Source organism: Lacerta agilis, chromosome 5 (genome assembly GCF_009819535.1).
Source record: "Lacerta agilis isolate rLacAgi1 chromosome 5, rLacAgi1.pri, whole genome shotgun sequence".
In the NCBI taxonomy this organism is placed as follows: domain Eukaryota; kingdom Metazoa; phylum Chordata; class Lepidosauria; order Squamata; family Lacertidae; genus Lacerta; species Lacerta agilis.
The window spans coordinates 30885694-30912606 of NC_046316.1; the positions used below are offsets into that span (position 1 = coordinate 30885694).

The following is a 26913-nucleotide window of genomic DNA, read 5'->3' on the forward strand; positions in this document are numbered from 1 at the left end:
TGTATTTGTGCCTCTGAATAATTAAAGCATGCATGCTTACCCCCCCCCCCCCCCCGGCCACAGGTATATTTTAAAAAATCAGCAACATTGCCCAAGCCACAGTGCCTTAGTGTTCTAATGCATATTGATTTCTGGGCAAATATCATCTTCTGTAAGCTCTTAAGAAAGTGTCTTTGGCTCCTTTTACAATCCACAAAACTTTATATAGATTTTATGCTCTAAAAAATTCTATATCTGAAAACCAACCTTTCCTAATGCATTTTTTTCTAACTATTCATGGTAAGTTTTTTTTTTTTTTTTAACTCTAGTGAATACAAGCAAAAAGACACTGCACATTAGGCAAGGGGGTATAAGAAGAGCCAAAAATAAAACCCCAAACGGATTATCTTTCATGAAATCTAAACAGCATATCTAGTGCAGTCTCCTAGTTTTGGGGCAACCCCTACAGAAATTTTCTTCTCCCTTGCCGGCACAGAGGACACACAAAAGAATGGCATTAATTTAAGTTTTACTAGTGTGCAATAAGGATACGGAACACATTGTAGATACCTATCAGACCACAGAGAATAGTGATTATAATGGAAAATGTCACACACAGGGAAGCATAACAAAGCTTGTGGTCAAAGGAGCATTTAAAGATTTAAAAGGGGGGAAGGACCAGCAAACAGAATGGTACAGTGCCCTTGTCAAATGGTCCATCAGATAGCAAAGAAAATTAAGCTCAACCAATAGTTTTTTTTTAAAAAAAATCCTTCCAGTAGCACCTTAGAGACCAACAAAGTTTGTTCTTGGTATGAGGTTCCGTGTACATGCACACTTCTTCAGATACACTGAAACAGAAGTTGTCAACAGTCGTCAACAGGTTTTCCACACCTATCAGCCATTCACCCATTCCCGCCTCCGTTCTGAGTAATACCCCTCCCCATTCTCTCACTATATATAAGGGTCTGGTGACTTCTGTTTCAGTGTATCTGAAGAAGTGTGTATGCACACGAAAGCTCATACAGTGATGCCTCACAAGACGAAATTAATTCGTTCTGCAAGTGCTGTTGTATAGCGAATTTTTCGTCTTGCAAAGCACCAACGGGGGAATAGCGGTTTGACAGAAAAAAATTCGCGGAAATTTTTCATCTTGCGAGGCAAGCCCATAGGAAAATTTGTCTTGTGAGACAGCCTTTCGCTAGCGAATGCCTTTCGTCTAGCGAGTTTTTCATCTAGCGAGGCATTCCTCTAGCGAGGTACCACTGTACTAAGAACAAACTTAGTTGGTCTCTAATGTGCTACTGGAAGGAATTTTTTTTAATTTTTTAATTTTGTTTTGACTATGGCAGACCAACACAGCTACCTACCTGTAACCAATAGTCAAGTTAAAGTTACCATCAACAGACCTTCTCATGCCCTATGAAAATAGGGCTGAAGGCAGATGACAATTCTTTCACTACTAGGATGGTATAAAAAATGGGTAGTTCCCTAGTATGCACACACTTTCCAGATTATTATTTTTTTAAGCCTCATGGAAATTTCCCAGCCTTTTAGTAAACATTTCTCCTAAGGACCACAATTTTTTTTTACAAGCAATTTACTCTACTACAATGGCTTTCTCTAGGTTATTTGCACTGTCACATGCATTTTTGTACACCTTTTGTTGCTGTTGGAGAACTGCCATCTCACAAAAATGGAAGAAATGTGAATTTTGACGGACAGCTGCATTTCACTTTGTGTATTTTTTTAAAATGCAAATTAAGTAGGTTTGCATTAAATTTCTCCCCCATCTCCAATGGTGGCATGCTCTTGTTCAGGGTTCCAGCTAGCCAAACATGCCCATTTTCAGGATACTGTTTTCCATTTCTTCACCCCTAGCCTGATTTTCTGGTTTGTTTCCCACAAACAGAAACTCAGCATCCTGTAGTCTTTCTTCACATCCAGGCCTTACTAAATAATAGTGGGAAGGTGTATTCATGGTTTCTCCCCCCTAAATATTCTATTAATAGTACTTCTGCAAATTCTGGACTTCACCTAAGCCAATACTGCCTTCTTGTTTGCCAGTGTTCTAGGTCTGGCAACATAGGTGTTGCCACTCAGCATCTGAGATTGCTATCATAGGGTGTGATGGGCCAGGCTGCCTCGGAAACCCTCTGGCATTAATCGTTCAGAGTGAGGGAAAAGCAATTAACTTCATTTGCCCTCTAGGATATAATTTAATTCCTGTCATAATTTTACTTGTATGTACAAGTTGCCAGAGAGGAAGAAGAAAGAAAACACAGTGTTGCTGCAGCAGTTCTCTTATGCAAACTACTATGGGAAAAGGTGAGAATTAGCACCAAGTAAGGCTTTTTTTGGGGGGGGGGAGAAATCTCTTGTAAAAGTGCAAAATTTGCTCTAAAAAGTCAAGAAGTTGGATCAGCCCAAAGAAGTATTTTTTTCTTCCTGAAGTTGTAAGAAATTAGATAAGATTGTAAAATCAGCTCATCGTTAGGAGCTTCACTCTCCTTATGATATGAAGAAAGGTGTTTGTGGGGCAACACTGCCGTGAGGAGGACATACAGCGCAACCTCCTCTCCAACGGTCCATGCCTTCTGACTTTGCTTGAGTGATCTGTGAAGGAGCCGCACTGCAGCAACTTCTGTTATGCAGAGATTCCCAAAGCTGGAATTGTCCTTTCAAAAGGTTTAACATCTCATAATCACAGAGTAAATATTCACAGCACTGGTTTAAAGGTCTTGCCCCGTATGTGAATCAATGGACAACAATGGACTAAAATGCCAAAGAGGCTTTGAAAATATAATGCTAAAACGCAGGTGGGGATAAATGATCCAATCTGTGAAAATAATAACATGCCAGCTGCTTATCTTGGGCAACTATTCACCAGCATATTTCACTGATATGTAGCTGTATCTCAGCAATTTAACAAATAATGCTGAAATCAAGTCTTGCTCGAACAACAACAAACTTGCTAGCAATCTGGGCCCTGCAGGAGTTCAGCAATGTATTTTCATTCAAAAAGGATTTGCATAATTAAACTTTCCCCCATAAACTGGGAACACTTGATAAATATTCCCACTGTTACACCTGAATTTCAGAAATCAAAGTATTGGAGTATTTTAATGTACAAAAATTTCCCATGTACTCTTGTCAATGAATAAGAATTCAAATGAGTAAGAATTGCCATTTTGGAATAAATAATATCAATACAAACTGCTTAGGAAGATTCATCTTTTCATTTTGAGCATCTGGTCTTCTGCTGAAATGGATTAGTTTGGTCTCTTCTAGTTCTTATGTTAATTTAATGAAGGACAGTTTATAACAAGACAACTATAAAGTATCAATACTGGGAGGCGGTGAGGAACACTCTGTGCTTTGTGTACCAATAAGAGTATTTAGGAGAATATGTATTATCTATTACATGAAAGAATGGAGCTGTACAATACAATAATATTTGGTAAATATTAATGCCTATCTTAGAAGTACGGTTGCTTGAGGAATTCAGTCTCTGTAAATCTGATATGAGCCGAGTTAATGTGTACCTCCCAAACTAATGTGGAGAGCAGAATTTAGCTCTTGACTAAATTTCACATTTCTTGAATGGCCCAGCTCAAAATGCATATTAAAATACTTTTCAAAATGCTATTTGAGGGGGGAAATGTGAATTTGTGAGCGAATTTTTAAATATACAATGCAAATTAATGAAAACAACAGGACAGTCTTAGGGCAGATAAAGATGTTTGTCTAGAAAGCACTCACTGGGAAGTATCTAACATAGTACTTCTGCTAATGCAATGAACTTCTCCCTTCCCTCCCACCCCAGGCCCTCCCCAAATTTGCTCTAGAGTGTTTGGGGAAAACACAGATTGGGGGCGGTGTGGAGGGATGCAAGGGAAGGAGGGGAAATTCTACTTTGCAGCCAAAAGTCATTGAACTCTTGGAAGTACGTTGTTGGATAATGACCCCGTCTCCAGTACTACCCTGGAACAGGTGAATAAGGAAGGATATTTTTCACACCACAGCTTTGATCATCAGTTTGTACTAGTGAACTGCCCCAACCAGCCACAATGTATTCACCATTCTTGCATAAAGTAATAAAATGCAAATTTGAAAAGCCTATTTAGCAATCCAACCACAACTTTATTTTACATCTTTTGACTTCTTGCAATGCCCCAGCAAAGTTCAATGAAGAGAAAGGGGGGGGAAGGTGGGGGTCAGGAATGAAAGCAAACATTTTAGCAGCTTGATAGATCATTTAGAATCATAACAAGGCTTATATACAATTGCAAAGAATTATAAATTATATGCAGCCTGCCTTCTGCTTTAGTTTAGTACAAAAAGATGAGTGAGAGTGGCTGAGAATTCTATTTCCATAAGTTCTAAGCTTTCAATTTAGCACAGCTATCATTATAATGTGGCATTGATGCCACTAATTTTTCAGCTGTTCAAGACAAATGTTACTTGAAGCAAATCTAAATTGTGTATGTAGGCAAAGTTTAATACTTACCCCTGGAGTGCTTTTTCTCCAAACCAATCTCCCTTTCCTAAAGTACGGAGGAAGATTGAATCTTCTCCAGGCGAATCTTCACGAGTAACATTTACCTGAACAGAAGAGTTTTTAAAAAATGACAGTGAAAGGATATTGGCTCTGAAAAGGTATATTGTACTGAGAAAAAGCTGTAAACTAAATTCTGTTCATATCTCAGCTCCATAATGAAGCCTTTGAGAGACCTTTTCCAAGCTAGTGTTTTCAAATTGTAGGCCCCATCTGGAAAAACGGGGCTATAATATTGGACTAGGAATATTGCAAGTATTGCTAAATTAATTTAAGGGTATACTACAGAGCACAAAGAAAAGATGTCATATCAATTCTTTGCTATCCTCTTCATCGTAACACAGTCAAATACCTAGATTTTGTAAAAGCATCTTATGATGCAGAATACATTGTGTATCTCCATCCAAAGCCAACAGATTTTGTTTCACATGACTCACAACACATAACTAGAGCTGGATTGGGCCCATTTTCTAAATCTTACATTTATATAAGCCCTGCCTCATCCTGTTTTGAAACAGAAAAACAACAGAAATACTAAACAATACTCAACAATTTATACAGTTCAACAACAGCGTTATATGGCACACACATTTTAGAGGTTGGTAAGCTCCCCAAAGTTCCCAAACTCAGAAATTTCCTGATTTCCTGAAATAATTTGGGACTAAAATTATAGATGCAAGAACTCAAGTAATATTTTAAAGAACCGAGAAAATACTTGGGAATCTTTTTTCCTCTCCCAGAGGAATGATTGGCTCCATCAATTACTATAGGGGTGGGGGAAAGGTGCTGCAGGAGGTAAATCTGTGGGGGGGGGCAGGCCTTCACTGGGGCATGGGGACTTTCTCCAACCCCTGGATTTGGCCCTCATGTGTTTTAAAATTATCAATATGCAATGCAATGTGGGTATGTGGCCAACTTTCAGAGGGTTGTGGGTATCTTTGCCAGCTGAAACAATTGCCAAAGCGCACACAATCCCTGGCTGACAAAGGCTTTGCTCAGGCAGTACAAAGCATTTTTCAGGCAGAGAAGGCAGTAATTCTTCTCCTGATGGATTTTCATCCAATCGGGGGGGGGGGGATGAGAGTTTTAAGAGCTTGCATCTCTCCTTTGAGACAGGCAATTTAACAAGCCCATGAAATTCTTTCCTGAGCCTGGTTCACTCACATTCCCAGTTTTGGTTGATATATTTCACAAGGCTGGAACTGAATGTTGTGGCAGGTGCTGGGTTGCTGCCCAAAATAGCAGTCCCTCATTCCACCCCCTTGTTCATAATGTCAGGAATATGCTACATGGGAGACAGATGACATCATACACCTGCGAGTTTTCCTGTGTAAGAGTGGAGTGTGGAAACTTGCAGTGTAATAAAGTCATGCAACATCAAGCATTTCTAGATATTTAAAGGAGAATGAAAGAGGCATGTGGGTGGGGGCCTCATATCTGTCATAAGTTGTGGTTTCAGAATCATAACTGGCCCAACTTCTGTTAGCAATGATGAAAGGTGGGTGGGGCCGCCCGCCTGCCAGTCACATGACATCATATGACACCAGGTGATTCAACTTCAAAAGCAGGCTGCAAATGATGAATCAATTCAAGCTATGGTTGTAAAGGAAGATTCTTCATTTGCAGCCATGAACTGAATTCCAACAAGTGTCTAATTCGAGCCACAGTGGCAACTGCAAAGGAAGAACTAGAAATGTGCTTCGGTGGCTGCATTCCCATGTCAGTTTATTCCATTTCAATGACTTTTCTCTAACTGTTGAGTTCTGCATTATATCTGAGCTTTCACATGATGTAAAGCCACTTCCAAAACTATAGTGGGACATAGTGTAAGTTTAGTGTCAACTTCTGTGTTATTTACTTCCAGAAAAAAGCAGTTTGCAAATAATATGGAAATGAGTTTTAAACATGTGCTATATTCCACTGTAGTTCTGGAACTGGCTTCTACATTGTGTGAAAGCTCCAATATAACGTGGAAATTAACAGTTAGGGAAACATTGTGAAAGTGGAATAAACGGCTATCTGAATGCTCATCATGTATACGGCTGGTTCCTTTTCCCCAGCTTTAATTTGGTGCTTTAGTCCTTTATTCTGTTGTCACAGAGAGACAGAAAAAATGTGTCAAATTCAAAAACTGAACTCCACCTGCAGGTGGGAAAGGAAGAATTGGGAGTGCATTTCAATTTCTTTTGTATTTGGTACTACAGCTTTACCTGTCCCATGCCTGGTATCATAGGCATAGCTGTCAAGTTTCGGATTTGAAAATAAGGGATCAGCAGTCTCACCTATCCTGGGACAGTCACATGTCAGTGGTGGGCGGAGCCAGAAGCAAAAGTGGGCGGAGCAGCAATGTAAACTCCACCCGGGCTCAGACTCGGAGCAGAGCAAAGAGGAGGGCAGCCAGCAAAGAGGAGGGCAGCCATGTGCTCCGCGCAATGGAGCCCCATTGTCTTCTTGTCTGATCCCATCAAAACAGGACAGGAAGCAGCAGCTGCTCAAAGGCAGCCAGGCTCCGCCCTCCAGCTAACCCTATTGGCCGGCTGAGGGGCTCGGCAGCAACGGATAGGGGCTGATGCAGGGGGAGGAATACACCCCTCTGTAAGCACAGGAAACGGCTCCCACTTGCTTTGAGGGCTGAGGCTTTTCTCTCCAAGTAGGCGAGGTCTTCCCACCCAGTCCCTGGCCAGCAGGGGAGGAGCTGCTTCCATTAAAAACGGGAAATATAAGGGAAATAAAAAATAAGGGAGAGCAGCGGGAAAGTGCTTAAAATAGGGGAGAATCCCGGGGAAAACGGGATACTTGACAGCACTGATCATAGGTCATTAGGTGATGGGTGTGTTTTGGGCCAAGTCACAGCACAGGCTGAATGAGAAGGTCTGACTGTCCTAATTAGGCCTGTAGGCTGAGGTTTCCTACCACTGATACTATGCTTCATTATTCCCTCTAGAAAAGCCAAGCCTCCACATGTTTCCTCCTAAACACTGTCCCCATGAAATCAATTGCTGGAATTATGGCCAGGGTAGTGGTGTTGGGGAGGAGAAAACTAATATGTAGTATACTTAACATAAATATAATAAATCCACTTTATTAATTTCTAACGCATTTGCATAACTTATGCTTTGGGCTTAAGTAAATATTCAACATTAGGGTCATTATGTTCTGTTACCAACTAGTCTTTGCTCATTCTAATTACCCTCCACATTAAGCAAACAGATAAAGCAAAGTTCACATCCAGTAGCTGAGAAACAGAAGAACTGCAGATTATGCAGTTTAAGAAGGAGGTCTCCATAACAGGTCAGAGACAGTTGCAAGTTTGAAGGCCATGTTTCTGGCAGGCTGCCCTACATCCTTTTCCGATAAACCTGATCTCTGCAATAAGAGGCAATGCATGTTCATCTAACTTATTTTTTTCTGCCATACTAATTTGTTTCATCCTTCTTAAACAAAACATATTAATAAAAATTAAAATAGAGCACAGCAAAACTATTAAGATAGCATTAAAATCGGGGTAAAATTAATACAAAGCATGTAATTTAATGTAGAATGCACCAACAGAAAAATCTCAGAGCCAGATTAAAATATTACTAAACTGGAAATCCCCTTTCTCTCTCTCAAAAAAGAACTCTACTTTCAACCTGCTGTAACAGTATTTATTTATGCTCTATATCTTTGGTTCACTTTGTTTATTAGTAATAAATAAAGAACTCTACTGAGTGGGCGCTTCCACTGAAACCCTACCACCTACCATGGGGCCTGGCAGATTGGAGAGCCAACAGAAGGGCATACAGAATAGTAATCAGATGAATCAACTAGAGACAAGCCACAAGATTCATATGGTGCAGACTATTTAGACAAGTAAAGATGATAACCAGCACATTGAATTGGTCTGAAAAATAAAAAGAAAGCTTTTTCAGACAAGCTAGGAATGGAATAATGTGCTCTCATAACCTGGTCATGATAGATGTGGCACAGAATTCTGCACCTACCACAACACAACCATGACTTAGCATTAGTAACGGGCCTCCCATCCTAACCAGATTTTCTATAAAAGAAGTTGAGCTCCTTTCCAGAAAATCGGGTCCTCCCTCACAGAGGGCACGTGTTGCAGTTCGACCTGGCAACCAGACCCTGTGTTGTGGGTGGGGACTGTTTGGATAGCCACAACACCCTATTGGTTCGGTCCCTCGATGCTGGGTGCAATCTGGCCAATGGGACGCAAGGAAAGGGCATCAAGGGACCTATTTGAGCCCATGCACGTGTGCCTGAGCTTCCTCTTGGGGCTAGTACATCGGAACACCCGCCTACATCTCCCTATATTTAGGGCTTGCGCTTAACCTTGCTATGCTGTTGTGTGTCGCCTGTCCTGGGACAGGGGCATGGCAGGAATTTTCCCACTTGGCTGATTGGCTGTTGCCACTTGGGTTTTGCCTGCCACGTAGCAAATCGTCACAACTTGTAAGGTTGCAGATAGGCTCTGGTTCAAGTGATGGGGTGGCAGAAGGGTCTCACCATCCCTATGTGAAGGGTATTCTGGTAAAGGAATCCAGGGACTCAATGGTTTGGTCAACCCTGAGAGGGGTTGTGCCCGAGTCCGGGGGACATCAGGATATCTGACTGGCGCTCCCGCTTTCAGCTGTCCCTGGTGTTCACCCTTGGCTGACCTACGATAGAGCTCTGGGTCAGCGCTGCCTGCAAGGGTGTAGGGAGCTAGTTGAACCAGAGCCTATGCAACCACTCACTTGATTGTAATCAATAAAGTTGTGACCTAAATTCTGCCAAAAACCAAAACCAAATATCTGAGTCATGTGTGAATTTATTTCTAGGGAATGGTTAAAAGGCCTAAACATGCAAATAATAAAGATTGGCTCAGAAAAAAGCCAAGCTAACTGCCCACCCCTTCCCTCTTGCCTAGTCATCTCAGCCCTGAATTGCCTTACTTGATATTCCCCTGATTCCCCCAAACCCCTTATACCCTTCTGTTCAAATTATATGTAGTGATGGCACACTAGGAGCAGAAATGGCGGTGAAGACTACAGCAAGGACAGAGATAAGTTCTCTCCAATCTTTCCCTCTAATATGCTACTACCATTGCAGGACCAAAAGTCCTGGTAGCCCTTGCAGGTTGTAGTTTTTCCAAGGGTTACTGCCTCTCTCCTTATCTTAGTCTTTGATGCTGCCTGCCAATGCTATTACTGCATCACTTTCCAGTACAAGTGTTATTTAGGGGGGAAGGGATTAGGGAATCAATGAACTGATGGTGAGGAGGTCTGAGGTATTGGAGAAGCCATAGAATAAATTCTGGAGCCTGTTCATCTTTAATCTGAGCCTGTTCATCTTTAATCTGCACACTGACTGTAATTCACAATTTATGTAAGCACCAAGTTTCAAAACTGTTGAGATTCAAAAGCCGTTTGCTATACGGTCTGAGTGGGCTGACGTGTCAAAACAGTTACAAAAACTCCAGAGAAACATGCAGATCTCCTGGATGTAATTTTGTTGTATTATAAACCAGCGCGTTTATATTTCTGTACAGATCTGGGGATCGTTCACAGGAGTCTTATCGTGTTTGGGAAATGTAACAGGTAAATTAGTTTTAACAGCTACACAATCATGTGATCCCCGCAAGGGGAAAAAAATAGTGTACAGCTCTGTGTAATGAAACTCTTTAGGTTTTTCATTTGAAAAGTCCAGCCTCCATCGCCAACACCAAGTCACAACATCAAATTAAATGTGAAATATTGCATCCCCCTTGGCACTGCATGAGAAAAAGCAAGGGTTGGTGTTACATCCCTATAATATGCAACTATTGCTTATGACATGCACTCTAAATTGGGTGCCAGAAGAGCTTACCATGCCTTTGCTGATTATGAAGAAAGTGTCCCCGCGAGCACCTTGCCTGATAATGTACTCTCCATTTTCATAGTGCGTCTGCAGAAAATAAAAAATTGCAAGAACAAAAGAAAGGTTGAATGTTTGTCACCCAACCTGCAGATTACAGTTTCATAACATAATTCTTAGTGATGCAGCAGCAACAACTTTGTTCAGGCATTGCAACTTGCATACTTTAAGAAAATACCTGTGGCAAGGAGCAAAACAACTCAAAAGAAATAAACTGTCTTCATCATAGTTTTCATCAAAGTATATTTCACACAGTCATATACAAAACTGGTGATTAAGAGACGCTTCACGAGTCCTCCTATCATTGTTTGTAGTACTGTAGTAATTCTGCTTTTCACTTTTCCCATTATCAGTAGTCATGATGGAAATGGCAAGATAATATAATTTTATTTCTGAACCAATCTGAATTTGGTCATCTAACCCACCGAAACATCCAGTCCTAAAGTTCTCATTTGCAGATGATCCAAGGGCATATTTTCCTGTGAAATTGACAGTTCTGAAAAAAAGGAAAGGTCCTTCCAGCAGAACATGAGCTTAAAGGTAGCTGATGTCAGTACAGAGGCTACGTTCCCAAAGCTGGGGGAGGAGGAGGTTCCTCTTGCCCCAAAATTAAGTCCACTGAGGTAGTCAGTTCTTCTCCAGCAAGGATAATCAGGGGACAGTGTCTTTTATTAAAGTTTTAAATTACATTGTTCATTAAACGACATTCTCTTATGTGGAATTCAATGTAAAACAAAAAAACCCAAACAAATAAGAATTGAAGCATCAAAAATGAGGAGTATTGAAAAGGTGCAACAAAGTATAGACCCAGTTTGCTTCCAGAAAGTTGTTCACCATATATCCTGATTTGCTTGCAAGGAAGTTAGACAATGTCAGCTATTTATTATAGCTCCCATATAGAACAAAGTCACAGTAATATGCTTGTTCCTCAACTATGAGAAAAAAGCAAGTGTGTGTGTTTGTGTGTTGATCAGGAAAATAGTACAGGGGAAGGCTTTGAGGGATTATTGTCTGGAGAAGATAATGGATTTTCCACATCTTGCTTGCTTGCTTAGGTCCTAAATTTAAACCAATAATTTCATACTTGGGCTGTGATCGCTGTGTCTCTATTTGGGGCTCAGACAGTGAATACTTCCATGAGAAGTAATCAGGGCTGACCTGCCCATGAGGCAAAGTGAATGGGGCAGGATCCACAGGGGCGGCCCAGCCTTCAAGGAGCACATTACCTGCTGCTACAGTGCCAAGAGTGGCTGTAGCCACATGGAGACTGGGTCAGCCTCCTCCTCAGCAGCCCCCCCCCCATGCTACCTCTGGGCAAATAGGCAGCACTGCTGGTCTCCTCCCAACCTTGGGAAGGGAATGTGGGGGCTATCTTCTGGGGTGCCCTGGGCAAGCCCCTTCCTCCTGTAATGACCTTTGTTTCCCAGTTCAGCTGTTGGGTGAGGTTAATTTGTTTCTTCACCCCCTTGTTCCCAGTGTAGATCTTCACTTCCCCTCGACTCTGGCGGGGAAGCACCATTTTGTGGTTAACCTCAGCTGCCAAAATATATCGAGCCAGCTTTGGAAGTAATCACATTATTGTTTTTAAAGGGGGAAGTTTAGAAATAGTAAGAGGCCTCATTTTAATTTTTGACAGGACTAACTGCATGACAATTATTTGTAGAATGTAAATAATACATTTATTTATTAGTGGGATTTTTTTTCATTAACCTCAGGGAGAAAATGTAAATTCTTCATTAAGGGGAGGGGGGAACCAATAGGAAGGCCTCAGTTATCCAGTAAAATAGCATAACATTTCATAGACGCTGTAGCTAATTATGCCCTGAAAGTATCCAGAATTTTCTTTGTTTTCCCCGTTTTCCTTTCCCTGTTTGGTAGAGGCAAACATACATTTCAATGTATTCTATTAACTGTTAGCATAACATTACAATAACTCTAAGACTTGTAAATATATGCAAACTTTTTTTTACAACATTGATACCTTGAGGCTAATAATTCTATTGTAAAATTATCCAGAGTAGCAACAGAATCCTATACACGTCTACTCAGAATTAAGTCTTATTGGATACAGTGACGCTTTCTCCCAGGTATAGAATGGTATACCTGGATGGTATAGAATACCATCCTAAAATTATATTCAATTCTTATGTTTAAATTATCCATTCCTGAAAGAGCAGCACCCCTCCCCATCTCCTTTCCGAAAGAGACACCTTCACTCTTTTCAGACTCCACGCTCTTAATCGTTCCAGCTGCCCTTTTCTGAACTACATTCAGTCATGCAATATCCGTTCTGAGATGAGGTCAGCAGTATGGCAAGCTGTATTTCAGGTGAGGATGAACCATTGACTTCTATAATAGCATTGTGGTGTTTTCTGTATTCCTCTCTATCCCATTTCTTAGAAATCATACTCCAGGCAATTTACCCATGTAGAGCAATGCGGTATAGACAGTAATACAGGAGACACATAACTTACTTCCATTCCAGTAATGTGAATGGCACTACTGTGATTGACATTGAATTTCATTCGCACTAGAGAAGTTGAATTGCTAAGGTTAAGAAAGGCCAAGCATGATTAAATCCCCCTCCTCTGTGGAATAAGTTAATTGTTGGTCCTAAATATAGTAGTAGTAAGCAGTATAAAAAAGGTAAAGGTAAAGGACCCCTGGACAGTTAAGTCCAGTCAAAGGTGACTATGGGATGCGGGGCTCATCTTACTTTCAGACCGAGGGAGCCAGCGTTTGTACACAGACAGCTTTCCGGGTCATGTGGCCAGCATGACTAAACCGCTTCTGGCACAACGGGACACCGTGACGAGTACTAGAGTGCAAGGAAACACCGTTTACCTTCCCGCCACAGCGGTACCTATTTATCTACTTGCACTGGCATGCTTTCAAACTGCTAGGTTGGTAGGAGCTGGGACAGAGCAACGGGAGCTCACCCCGGCAGATTTGAACAGCCAACCTTCTGATCAGCAAGCCGAAGAGACTCAGCGGTTTAGACCACAGCATAATAATAATAATAATAATAATAATAATAATGCTCATTGCTATACCCAAGGCAGGATGGGAAGGTGCCTTATATATTGCATAAACACAACTGAGATTTACCAGTCAAAACCCTGAGAGCTTTATATGTGCTCATATATGGCATTCATGGGTTCTTGTTCTTGTTCTTGCTAGCACTTGGTGATGAAATGGCAGGGCAGTAGCTAAGGCAGGGTATAATGTTAAAAGCATGCTGCCCCTTTATGGGTTTTTCTTGCTGTTGCCCTAAAGTCTTCTGCTGTCCTAATGACTCAGTTTTTCAACTTTGCTATCCGGCATATCTCCCCATGGAAGCCCTCTGCAGATACATCCTGCATTTTCTGGAACGCAGCTGAAATTCCCTCAGGCAGCAGTTAGCCAAGAATAATAGGGCTCACAATGGGGTATTTTCACTAATAGCAGAAGCTCAAGGATCACATGAATCTTGACAATTAGGCAGTGTTGCCAATAACAGTTACATGGATCTCTCATTAAGTTCAGTGGAAAAGTTTACTGCACTATCCAATGAGCAAAATGGGGAACATAGTTTTCACTTGCACAGATGCAGTCAGCACTTTTTATGCCTTTTCTCTCCCCACAGAGGGCTTAACGGAACTGCCAAACTAATTTTACTGTACGTTTGTATATGTGCAGAAAACCTAAAATGGGTCATTTTTGTGAAATAGGTACCCAGCAAAGCCCTAAAAATTTATGGTGGGTTTTTTTTTAAACCACTGTGGATTATTTGTTTTCCTCAATCAAGCAATTAGTTTTTGTATTATTCAAATAACCCCTTCTCAGAAGCAAAGTCAAACACCTGCTAGATCCTCTCAGGATTATAATAAAAAGTTTGTTACCATTTAAAACTCTCACGTGAAGGTTTTACATTAAAATTTTGGTAACTAGATTTCTAGCTGATTCAGTTTGCATTTAGTAGAAGACTGTGGCACATTGAGCAAATGAATAGGTGTTAAACCACAGCAGTATACAACAATTCAGAGGTAGCACTCTTGATGGTTAAAGGAGTCAAGCACAAAGTTGTCACAAAATTCTTGTCAAACTCATCATCTAACCTCCCTCCTGGTATTGGGGATGCTGAATCTTTTCCCGAGGTACCTGAGCACCTAGGGTAAATGTCAGATATGACATCCCAGGGATCAGCAACTCATGGGACATGTATCTTTAAGGATGCTGGATGTTCATATTAAGGACTCAGGCACCTTGGGAAACTACAGTGGCCTGGCAGTGGTGAGTTAGCCGAATGTTTCACAGAGACTTAAAATCAGGGGCGTTGTGATAATTAATTCATCTCCTTTGGTTACTCTACAACATTTAATAATGAAAGTTTATTGTCTTAAAAGGCCAATAGCTTAATTTATTGATCAATCCATCAGTTAACTAAAGCAGACTAATAATCACAATAATTTATGACAACTGAATGGGGGCTAATCATCTAGATAGGCTGGTGGACCAGGATGCCATCAGAAAACAAACACACAACTAATTAGGAGTTTTAGAATGAAGGCCGCAATCCTGCCAGTGGTACTTGTGGGCAGGATTAAATTCCAGTTGAACAATTAAGTTAAGCAGGGTGACAATAAATCATAATCAAAGATAGTTGATTCCATGTTGATAATTAAATTCCTCCAGCTACTGTACTTACAATCAGTCTAGGAATACGGGACAGCTAAGAGAGTAACAGTTGTTATTAACAAAGATTGAGAACTGTTATTAGGAGGTTTGCTGCCTGGCGATGAATCTGTTTGCAGGTGGCAAGTGATGATTGCCTCTCATAATGAGAGGGGTGTGGCACTGTCCGCTTATTATTGTTGCTGTTAGCATTTTTTATCTTATTCTGCCTTTTGGTCAGCAGGTCCTCAAGATAGCTTACCAAAAATACCCAGAAATAAAAAGGATACCCAATAAAAGCTCTTTAAAACAATTACAAAACCAGTTTCTGAAGCAAGTCTGCTGCATGAAATGAACTAAAACAACCCCTTTCCATCAATATTGCATATTGGTAAGAAGAGGATTTACAAGCCCTTCACATTTTCCCCTATTTTGGTCTAATGCCTGGAGCCATTCACTTACTGGGCAGTTACATAGTAGCTGAAAAAACAACCTCAAGTCATGTATTCTCTGGTTATTCTATTAATTGGAGGAAGTGAGAAGTGGTAGTGTAAAATTTCTGCTAAACACCCCTGGATGACAGCGTGCCTTCTCTGGGCTGCTGAGTGTTGTAAAACCAAGCTCTTGAATGGCGCTATAATTGCATTTGACAGATGTATTGACAGTGTAATCTGTATTTAGAGTTTATGATGACTAGAGCTTTTTTTAAAGGTATTTAATATATTGCCCTATGTTACCAAATTCCAGGTCAGCTTTCAAAATATAAACTGTATATTTTAAAGCAACGGTATCTCTAAACATCAACACAACAAACCACTTTAAAAAACAACAACACACAGCTTGTTATTATAATCAACAAATGCTTAACCGTTGCCAAAATACAATTAATGTCATGGAACATGCCCCATTTGGGAAGATTGTTTTCATGTATGTTTTCTTAATTAACTCATTTTTATTTCTCAACCTCTCAACTTGTTCTCAAAAAGCAAATATGACATGACAATGATCAAGTTTTACTGATACCTGAGTGTCATTACCTAGGACCCAGGTGAATGTCATGACATGAGACCCACTGGGCTCAACATAGCAGGCAGGCATTTCTGAGCATACATTGCTTTCACAGCACTAATATTTCTGCTTTAAGTTAGTTTCTACTGTACAATAGCTTACAGTCCACTATAGAGTACCCCTATACTGACATGCTCTCGCCCTCTGTCACAGAACAGGTTTCTGATAAACAACTGACCTCTGCCAGCTGAGCCTGCACAAACATTCTCAGTCACAACCACAACGTATCTGTGCCATTGTCCTGCATAAAGGTACAGTATATAACTAGCTAAGTAGAGATTTTTCATGAACCTTAACCTGTCTTTTTGCTAACAAGCAGGTCCTTGCTTATCAGCTTCACATACCAGAAAGGCTAAGTGGCCTTGAAGAGACTAGAAGCTCCAAACTGATTGCTTCATGTGACAGACAAACAAAAAATGCAACATTCTGAACAAGACAGAAGAAAAGTGAATTTATAAACTTTGTTCAGAACTATTTGTTGCCATGCTTATTTGTAAACCAATTTGAAGTAAACATGAGGAGTCCACAAGCTGTCCGCACATTGTTATCCAATCATGTTGCTGAAAGGGATTGTTCATGAGCTAATCATGTAAAGAGAATGTTATAAAAGTGTCTTGAATTTTGTATTCGGGCTCCAGAATTTGGAGTATTCCTCTGGATCATTTATTCTTACTGCAGTCTGCAATAAATTTGAACCCTTTCCATGATGCTGCTGTCTTTATTTGGCTAAAGAGGACTGGCATATTTCCAGACCCCCCCTTTGTAGGGTAGCATTACTACTCCTTCAATAAATCCTTAGATCATTTGCGCAAACACTAAATAGGAAATCAGTTAATATTGTGCAACAGGAGTTGGAAATACATAGTGCAAACCAACACATTGGCGCTTACCTGGTACATTTCCTCTTAATTTGAAAGACATTTCCTTTCCCTAACTCTGTCCCTTTTTCATATTTTGCCACAAGGAAATTATATATATATATATATATATATATATATATATATATATATATATATATATATATATATACTTTTTCTAGTGAAAAAACAGAGTGATGGTTTACAAGAGAAGAAGATAAAAAAGATTAATTGGAACTGTTCATGACCTACTGCAATATAATTGTATTATTAGAGCCTAGATTGCAAGGCTTACCATACAAATCACAGGGCTTTAAGAGATTCACATATCAACAAAGAAATTATTACTTAAGCCAAGAAAAGTTACAGTATTGTTGAGTTGCATAGCTTTGAAATTAAGCAAAAGAGAGACACATAGAATTGTAGAGTTGGAAAGGAGAGTCATCTAGCCCAGCCCCCTGCAATGCAGGCATATACAACTGTTCCATGCAGGGATTGAACCTGCAACCATGGGATTATCAGCACCAGGCTCTAACCAACCTCAACCACTTAATCTGATCATGGAGCATGGAGCACTGCTTCACACAGCACATAGGTAAACTATGGAATTCACTGCCACAAGTTGTAGTAATGGCCACCAAATTAAACAGCTTTAAAGGGGTTTAGACAAATTCATGGACGATAAGGCTATTAATAGCTATCAGCCACAATGGCTGTGTACTGCTTCTAGTTTCTTAGGTGGCATGCCTCTGAATACCAGTTTCTGGAGAATTAGGGAGAGGGTGGTTTTGTTCATGTCCTGCTTATGGGCTTCCCAAAGGCATCTACTTGGCCATTGTGAGTGTAGGTCCCTGAACCAGATGGGCCTTTAATCTGACCAGCAGGGTTCCTCTTTTGTTCTTATTTACATCCTTGCAGCAAGTCACAACAAACAATATTCTGCTAAAACTGCTATTTAAAATGAGAGATTTTTTACAAACACCCACACACACATTTCCCATTTAAAATAGTAGGGTGCCATGATAATGAAAACAATCACAAACATTCCTTTCAAATTGGAAATATGACTGAATCAATTTGAATGTTTAACATCCATTCCCCCCCCAAGAAGTTCTTAAAGGTCCAGAGCCAAAAATGAAAATCTAACCAAGCTTATTTCTAATACCAACAAATTAGGCAAACTTTTTGGACCTGTACGCTTAAACAAAACAAAACAAAAATCACTTCTCTCTGAACCATAATCCCAGTACCTATGTTAAAATTGAGTAATCCTCTGCACCAGAAGCCAGAGTTATTAAGAAAAAAAAGGATACTAGATGTCATGAACTGGCAGGACAACAGGGGGAGGAGGGGGAGGATCCTAGCAAGGGCTGTAGCTGGGACTGGGACACACCAGGGCAAGCTGGGGATGGGGAAAGAGAGGTTGGTATAGGAAGTACTCACAGGGAGGAGGAGGATGAGATGGGAGCCAGTGCATAGGAACAAGAGAACAGCACCTATCACTAGAGTGGGCCCTGTCTCCACTAACACAGCAGGCTCTGAGGTGTAGGGAGCAGCAGGCAGGGTGCTCCAGGAGGCTGAGGCAGGCAAGTGCTGAGTAGCTGGCCAGGTGGGGCTCGCTAGCTCTGGGAGGAAGTGTTTGATTCCTCAGCTGGAGTAGGCTTGGAGCAGGTGAGGGTCATATGCCTCGTCAAGCCCAGATGCTGCAATCAGCAGGCAAAATATAAAGGGGCAGCAAAGCTGAGGTATTTGACTCTAGACTGTATCTAGACTGCTGGCCTTGTATTGACCCTGAACCTCATTTCCTGATCTTTGAATACTGACTTGCTGACAACTGTAGCTTACACTAAAGCACACACTTTATTTTGTGGCACTTTTGAATCACTCTGTTGACTAGATACCTTGATTTCATAATTACTCCCCTTCATAGCTGTCAACCTTTCCCTTTTTTGCGGGAAATTCCTTTATTACAGCAGTGGGGAACAGCAGGGAGGGTTGACAGCTATGGGGATTCCCCTTGTGATATGAAAGTTGAAATTCCATATACATTTGTAGTTGGCCTTTTAACTAGGCAGGAAAAAAACAATGCCCAGATTCCTGCCTGGCTCCTGGACTTGCTCGCTTGTTAAGCAAATGAAATATTTAAAGTAGGAAAACCAGCAACATACTTCTTACCCTCACAAGTTCCTATGGGAAGTGGCTTACTATTTCCTAAAATCCAAGACAAATAAAATAATGAGGGGGCAGTACATTGCAGTGGACAAAATGCTAATTCCAGCCAGGGGAAATGAGTCAAATCAAATCCCTACTCATCCATGAAGCTAACTCTAGTACCTTAGCCAACTCACGTAAGAAAAGCTTTCCTGGGTTAGGTTGATCTAGTCTAACTGGTCAACCAGATGCAGTGAGTCCCATCCTTAATTATGAGATAAGTATGCCATCACTTGAAAGAAACAGCAATGTGATTATGAGATCCCCTTTGAAACCTCTTGCCTGCTGGAATGTTGGGATTTGTTTCGATGTTACTGGCTTCTTCTTCTTCTTTTTAGTTTCCCCCTCTCAATATTCCTTAATCTACCCCATTTCTTAATTAAATAAAACAACAGAGAAGTGTTTGAGTTTACTTGCTTTAATGTTGGAGTATGTTTTCCAAGTATGCCATCATTTTGGCACCATGTAATAGTCGTGAATGTCAACCAGGCTGCTTGCTCAGCGCTCAGAGGATTTCCCCTGCATTTGGAATCTAAACACAATATTGGCACACTCCACATAGAGGGGGCTTCTGCTGCACCACATCTGTCAGTTCTGACCTAGCTATAGGGATTTGGTAAATAAGAAAAATGATGCAGACAGCTCATGTTATAGCCTCCAAGCATATAGTCATTGTGACAGCTAATATTTCATTTCTACTGCTAGACATCTGTTATATCAAAGTTGTAAACTGCTGATGAAGAATCAAATATCATGAATCAGGGGGTTAAAGTTCCTTTTGCTGTGTATAACAAAGGTCCATAGAGAGAAACCAAACATGATTCACTCAAAACTGACACTTGCCCTTGCAGCTGGTGTGTAACATCTAGGAATCACTATGGCTTGCACATTGTAAAGCTGGATGTATCTGCTCCTGTTAAATAATAAACATCTAAAGCTGTATTTGAAAGGTACAGATCAAGTTCTTTACAAAAGCCTGCATACATTTCTTTTCTCTGCCTATGTTCTCCAATGAAAACTATTTCCATTTTTATGAGGGCATTTGATATACAATTTCCCCCTCCCACTGGGAAGCTGGGTTTTTGGTGTTTTCATGCCCATCTGATAGGCAAATTGTTTTCCTCCTAACAAGTTGGTGCTGAACCACATGCTCCAATGTCTGGAAATGATCACTATGTATCAATGCACAAAAATGGTGTCTGAAAAAGTGCACAACTGCTTGGAGTCAGTGTCTGCTCTGCCATGTTTAATTGCCTTTGCAGGCATTGCTAATCCACGTGGCTTCATATCTGAAAAAATATCAGCGTGTATTAGTCCACAGCCAGTATAAATCTAGTGCTTTTCTGAAAAAGTGCCCAAATGTTGTGAAAAACTGAGCGACATCACCACACTAGGTGTTTTCACTTTTGTTTAACATAATGGTGTTGCATTCTAATGAACACCAGAAGAGCATTGTGGAAGTTTACATGGGCACATATAGATATACCTTAGTATTGGTCAGACTATAGGCTTGCAGCATGGTCTTAGGTTTTCCCCAGCCTTGCTACTTAAGATTGATTTAAATTGTAGATTCCAGAGATTGATCTTGGGTGCTCATGGATACAGAGCATTTGGAATAGCATCGGACTATGTGTCTTCACAATCAGGGAATTGGATCTCATTTGGCAGGCAAAGATGCTGGTCCATGTAACAAGTTTTGGCAACTTTGGTTCACTGCACTGTTTGTGTATTGCTATTTGACCCTGCTGGATGACATTTTAATGCCCAGAATCCTTTGAAACAATATTAACAAACCAACAATCAATCAATCAATCATGATGGTGAGCTGAAAACCATTTTTCTATTTACTGGAAAGTAATTGTTTGAACAAAATGTTTATAATATCAACCTTTTCGACTAAAGGTTACGTTAGAGGCTGTTTGGTTTTTTTAAAAAAGTTGTTAAATGTCATGTTCAAAAGAATATACGGAACAAATGAAAGAGAAATGTCCCAATCTAATTGGCCTCAACAGTCACACCAGTGGCCACATGTGGTACCAGCTGGTTTCCAGATCATCTTCAAAGGCAGCTCTATGTACAGTGCATTTAATTTCAGTTAACTAGATTGCAGTCTAATGCTAGTTAACCCCTGTTCTCTTCACATGGTTTAACTGACTTATTACTGGTTTCAACCTATATTTTTGTAGGCTACTTTGAAAATGTTAATTTAAAGTGGGTTAGAAATAATAATAATACTAATAATAACTATTATTATTATTATTATTATTATTATTATTATTATTATTATTATACCGCCCTATACCCGGAGGTCTCAGAAATCATTTTAATGTAATCATTTAATGAATAAATTGTCTGAAATATCTGCCAGGGGCAACAAAAGACAAATGCATAAAAGCAGCTGGTGTTGAGGTGAGCAATGACATCTGGATTGAGGCAGAAGGTTGTGCTGAGTATATAGATAGAATATTAATTATTCCTTATTTGAAACAATTTGTTATTAAATCTGATTTTGCATCACAAGTCCACAATGTCACAGAACTAGATTCAGTTTAGGAATGTATTTATACCGCAGAAGGTTAAACAGGAAGAAATTCGCTTCTAATGCAGTGTCACACTACCAAGGAAGATGGAGGAGCAGGAGGCCTGGACACTAAAGTAACATCCTTACTAAAAAGTGACCTGTTTTATATATTAAAAAAGGCTTTTGAAAAAGATATATATTCTTATTGATTATTTTTAAAACCTAGGCAGAATAGCGTTCTCTGAAACATTTCACCCTTTATGTTTAATCTTCAGCATTGCTTCACAATATGAATTAGGTCACAAAGAGTAATGATCTATTTTCACTGGGACAGAAAGATGCGGCCAATATGAGGTGAGATCTTCAGGGCTGCTATATTTTATACAAAAAGATAAAACTGCACACGTTTCTAAGAGCAGCCAGGGTCAACTAATAAATCAGAGTGATAGGGCAAAGTGCCGTAGCAGAGCACTACATAAAGCTTTCTAATCTAAGATATAAATCCAAGATGAAATGTTGTCATCCGGCAAGAGAGACAGACACAGCACTGGGGCAGTGTGGCTTGCATCATAGCAGAGGGCAGCACTGGAACATGCTGATTTCAGTACTGAGTGAGATTGCTCAGCGGTTCTTGCAGAACTGAGCCCACATGGCAATGTGAGAATAAATCATATGGCAAAGCAAAATAAAAATAAAAAAGACATAAGAACTAATGGCTATGCCCACCTCTGAATATCAGTTATTAGTGGGGAACGAGTGTCATTTCAGAAGTTTAATTTTCAGCGTATGTTGAAAGCATAGTATCTGAGGCATAGACCTTTTTTTTTTTTGCATTGGGAAACGGACATAGCTGTCAACTTTTCCTTTCTTTGCAATGGGAAATGGTGCTGGAATAAGGGAATTTCCCACAAGGAAAGGGAAAGTTGACAGCTATGACGTTTTGAAAGATGATATATACATATTTCTGTGGGTCTCTCTCTCTCCCTTGTGTATACATACATATACAGTGGTGCCCCGCTAGACGAAAATAATTCGTTCTACGAATTTTTTTGTCTAGCGGTTTTTTCGTCTAGCGAAGCAGCAATGTAAACCGCAGTTTTCGCTAAACGAAAAAAAGACGAAAAAATTTCGTCTTGCAAGGCAGCCCCATAGACTTTTTCGTCTTGCAGGGCAGCCTCCCGCTAGACGAATGCCTTCGTCTAGCGAGTTTTTTGTCTAGCGAGGCATTCGTCTAGCGGGGCACCACTGTATTCTGTAATATGTATAGTGGTTCTAGTGAAGTTCAGCACTGTGTTCCCTTGTCTGTGACTGCATACGATGGCAGAGCATGTATAAGCCCACTCCACCCTGTTACGGCCCCTTTTCTGGCCAATTCTGGGTCACAGCGATATGCGCATAAATCGGTTGTTGCCCAAACATTGATATGAAGTAATGTACATTGGCTGTAATAGGATGAATTTTCACTCTTGCCTTGAGGGTTCCACAGTAGCCTGGGTTCTGTTAAGGCAGAGCTTTCCAAACTGTGTGTCGTGACTGTTGGCTACAGTGTGTGGGTCTGTCGCACCTAGTTTAACCTCCAGTTTCCTAGTAAAACTAAATTACTGTGCTGCCAAATGATGCGTGTCTAAAAAGTGCGTCAGTCACATGGAAAGTTTGGAAAACTCTGTGTTAAGGGGTCAGTATCTCTGACTGTGGGAGCCAAAGGATGGAAAGGAGATGTGCTACGAGATAATCCTCCATTGTGCTGATGATATACGCCTTAACCAGTGCTGTGCATTACTACAGACGGTAATTGCAAGCAACAACAGCTATTTTTGTGTAACTTGGGCCAAAACAAAATGGTTTAATCTTACCACCCCCTTCTTCTTTCATCTGGTACTCAAACCTATGAATAAAGTCAAAAGGCTTCCTATTTTATTATTTATAAAACTGTTTTCATCCTGTCTTTTACTTAAATATATGTCTTAAGGAAAGGTTACACACTTGTTCAAACTCCTCTGAAGCAACACCCTCAGGCAGTGTTATAACACCACACTCTTTAAATAGTAGCTCATCAGCCTTAAGTTTACACATGAATAATTCATTATTAAAACAGTTATTTTCTGCTCTTCAGTCTTTTAATTACATGGCTGTCTATTAGGCTCTGCTCCAGTTGCTCACTCAGAACCACTAAGGATTATACCAGATGAAATAACCAGAAGAGATCCCTGTGTTTTTTAAAAAAATATCACAAATTATGTCAAGATATGAAATTATCATTTATTTACTTAAGATATGAAATTATCATTTATTTATTTAAGATATGAAATTATTATTTATTTATTTTGTAATCCAAAGAAATTCCATTTCTTCTTCTTCTTAAGAATAAGCCTATAACAGCTTATAAATATATATATCAAATGTAACTTCTCCTTTAACAAGAATTAGCACTTCTGACCAGTTCTTCCATGTACTGAAATATAGAGGCTATAAAATATTTCCCACAGGACTGTTGCGGCCTGACAGGCTTCACAAGAATTGCTGCTGCTGCCCAGCAAAGACTGGGGTATTTTGGTGAAAGTTTTGTTGGGAGTTTTTGCTGTTATTTATATTAATTTTTTGTATCTATATTTTTATGTGGAAAATGTTCAGTTTGGTTATGTAGTTTTGATGTGTTTTATTTATTTTTATGACGACTTTGCTATCTTTGTAACTATGTAAATCTTGTCATGTAGTAAGCTGCCTTGAGCATTGTTTTAACTGTGGAAAGGCGGAATACAAATAAAACAGTGATGATGATGATGTCAAAAAAATAATAATACTAAAAATCCATCTCATAATATAAAACTGAGGACAGGGTGAAACTAGCATTGCGGTAGGAGAGACAAACTCAAAATTGAAAGCTAGGCAAAGAAATTCTAAAGAACTTGCTTAAATGAGAGGAAACTAACTAAACTGCTCAACCTGAAAACACTTTTTTGCAAGAATTTTCACACACACACACACTTTACAGAGGGTAAATGACAGAGCTAATTAGTATTATTTTTTTATATGCAGACCACTAGAGGAAGTGCATGATTGATGCACCTCCCATTCTATCCCTCTTTACTGCTCTCCTGCAGTGAGTAAAATCCATCACTAATTATAGAAAAGGTGAATGAATGCTGAGGAGAGCACCATGTTCTGAGTTACAGCATTTCAGTGTTCATCAATATAATATTTATGAGATGGCTGTGCATACATGGCCTAATTGAATTTCAGAAAAGTTAAAGCAGTTTTAAATCCCTTCTGAACAATTTTCCAGAGCTAACACCCTAATTTATAAAACCACCAGCAGATGATCACCAGGTACATTTTCATCTGCTTTATATGCTTGCAATTCAACGTTTTCTGGATTTCAACACACTTTCTTATTTGTTTGAAACAAAGATCTTAACACATTGTGTGTCGTTGCTGGGTCAATTCTTTCGTTTCTATCACAACTACATAAGAAAACACCAACACAACTTTTTAAAATGCCTCACTAGAAGATACATTCCTAGGGGTTGACAAATACCAAGGAGGAAATTATGTAAATCCTTGTTTAGCTTCATACATTGGCTTAGATTCATAAATTTGTGAAATGGGCATGGACCACTATAGAACAGGTTCAGAACCAAACTGGAGACCCAACAAGAGAAAAATTATATGACACTATGTATGATCTAGTTGAGATTCCTGCAGAGGGTTAGAATCATAGAATTATAGAGTTGGAAGAGACCACAAGGGCCATCCAGTCCAACCCCCTGCCAAGCTGCAAACACCATCAAAGCATTCCTGACAGATGGCTGTTAAGCCTCCGCTTAAAGACCTCCAAAGAAGGAGACTCCACCACACTCCTTGGCAGCAAATTCCACTGTCGAACAGCTCTTACTGTCAGAAAGTTCTTCCTAATGTTTAGGTAGAATCTTCTTTCTTGTAGTTTGAATCCATTGCTCCGTGTCCACTTCTCTGGAGCAGCAGAAAACAACCTTTCTCCCTCCTCTATATGACATCCTTTTATATATTTGAACATGGCTATCATATCACCCCTTAACCTTCTCTTCTCCAGGCTAAACATACCCAGCTCCCTAAGCCGTTCCTCATAAGGCATCGTTTCCAGGCCTTGGACCATTTTTGTTGCCCTCCTCTGGACACGTTCCAGCTTGTCAGTATCCTTCTTGAATTGTGGTGCCCAGAACTGGACACAGTATTCCAGCGGAGGTTTGACCAGAGCGGAATACTATTACTTCCCTTGATCTAGATGCTATACTCCTATTGATGCAGCCCAGAATTGCATTGGCTTTTTTAGCTGCTGCATCACACTGTTGACTCATATTGTGTTACAGTTAGATGATCCTTGGGGTCCCTTTCAACTCTATGATTCTATGAATCCATTACCACATTGTTATGGATAGTATTGTTATTCTGGTTATAAAGAAATTACCCCAAGCACATAAGATGATAACTTTTCCTTTATTACATAATCAAAGACCATGTTTCTGGTTGTGGGTGGTGGGGGTCTGCTATGACCAGTGCTTTTTTTCTGGGGGGACGCAGGGGTATGCATGCCCCTCAACATTTTGTGAATCTAAGTTTGGCTTCATTGAGGGGCAGTATTTCAATATGAGTAGGAAAATGAGAGTACCCCTAAAAAAATTTGAGGGAAAAAGCACTATCACTGTAATCCTGTGTACACTTAGCTAGTAGTAAGCACCATTAAAATCAGTGGGCTCTACTTCTGAGTAAACCGAATTAGTATTGTGCTTCACATAGTGTATAAGAATCGGAGAAATTGTGCCCACAGTTACACCAATCAACAGTGCAATCCTATGCACAGTTTGTGTGGAAGTAAACCACACTAAACTCTAAGTAAAACCAGGCATAGGACTGCTTCAGATTTATAAACGTTGCCACATACAACGGAGATACCGCAGTGAGGTGACTGAAGGTGGCAGGGGAGAAAACAGGAGGCTACAGAGAAGCAGACAGCAGTGAGGGGGCAGAAGAGGGTGAGGAAAGTGGCTGACAAGCATGGATGGTGGAGAGATGCACAATCCTCATGGACCTGGATCTGCCGTACCCTCCCAGCTGCCTCCAGCCTGCCACCTGAGGCAGTTGACTCACAAAGCCTTATGGGTGGGCCAGCTCTGTTCTTGCAGAACATAACACAC

The 26913-nt window shown here is 40.2% G+C and overlaps 1 protein-coding gene across 6 annotated transcripts in view; it reads right to left on the reverse strand.

Moving 5' to 3' along the window:
* The window catches only part of PRKG1 (protein kinase cGMP-dependent 1), a 580751-nt gene that overhangs the window by 108151 nt on the left and 445687 nt on the right, over nt 1-26913 (reverse strand). For all 6 annotated transcript variants that reach the window (XM_033149161.1, XM_033149165.1, XM_033149166.1 and 3 more), the window contains 2 exons: nt 10385-10462; nt 4490-4584 (listed from right to left, as the gene is read on the reverse strand). In XM_033149161.1, the coding sequence (XP_033005052.1) occupies nt 4490-4584; nt 10385-10462 (173 nt within the window). The remainder of the gene's footprint in view (nt 1-4489; nt 4585-10384; nt 10463-26913) is intronic.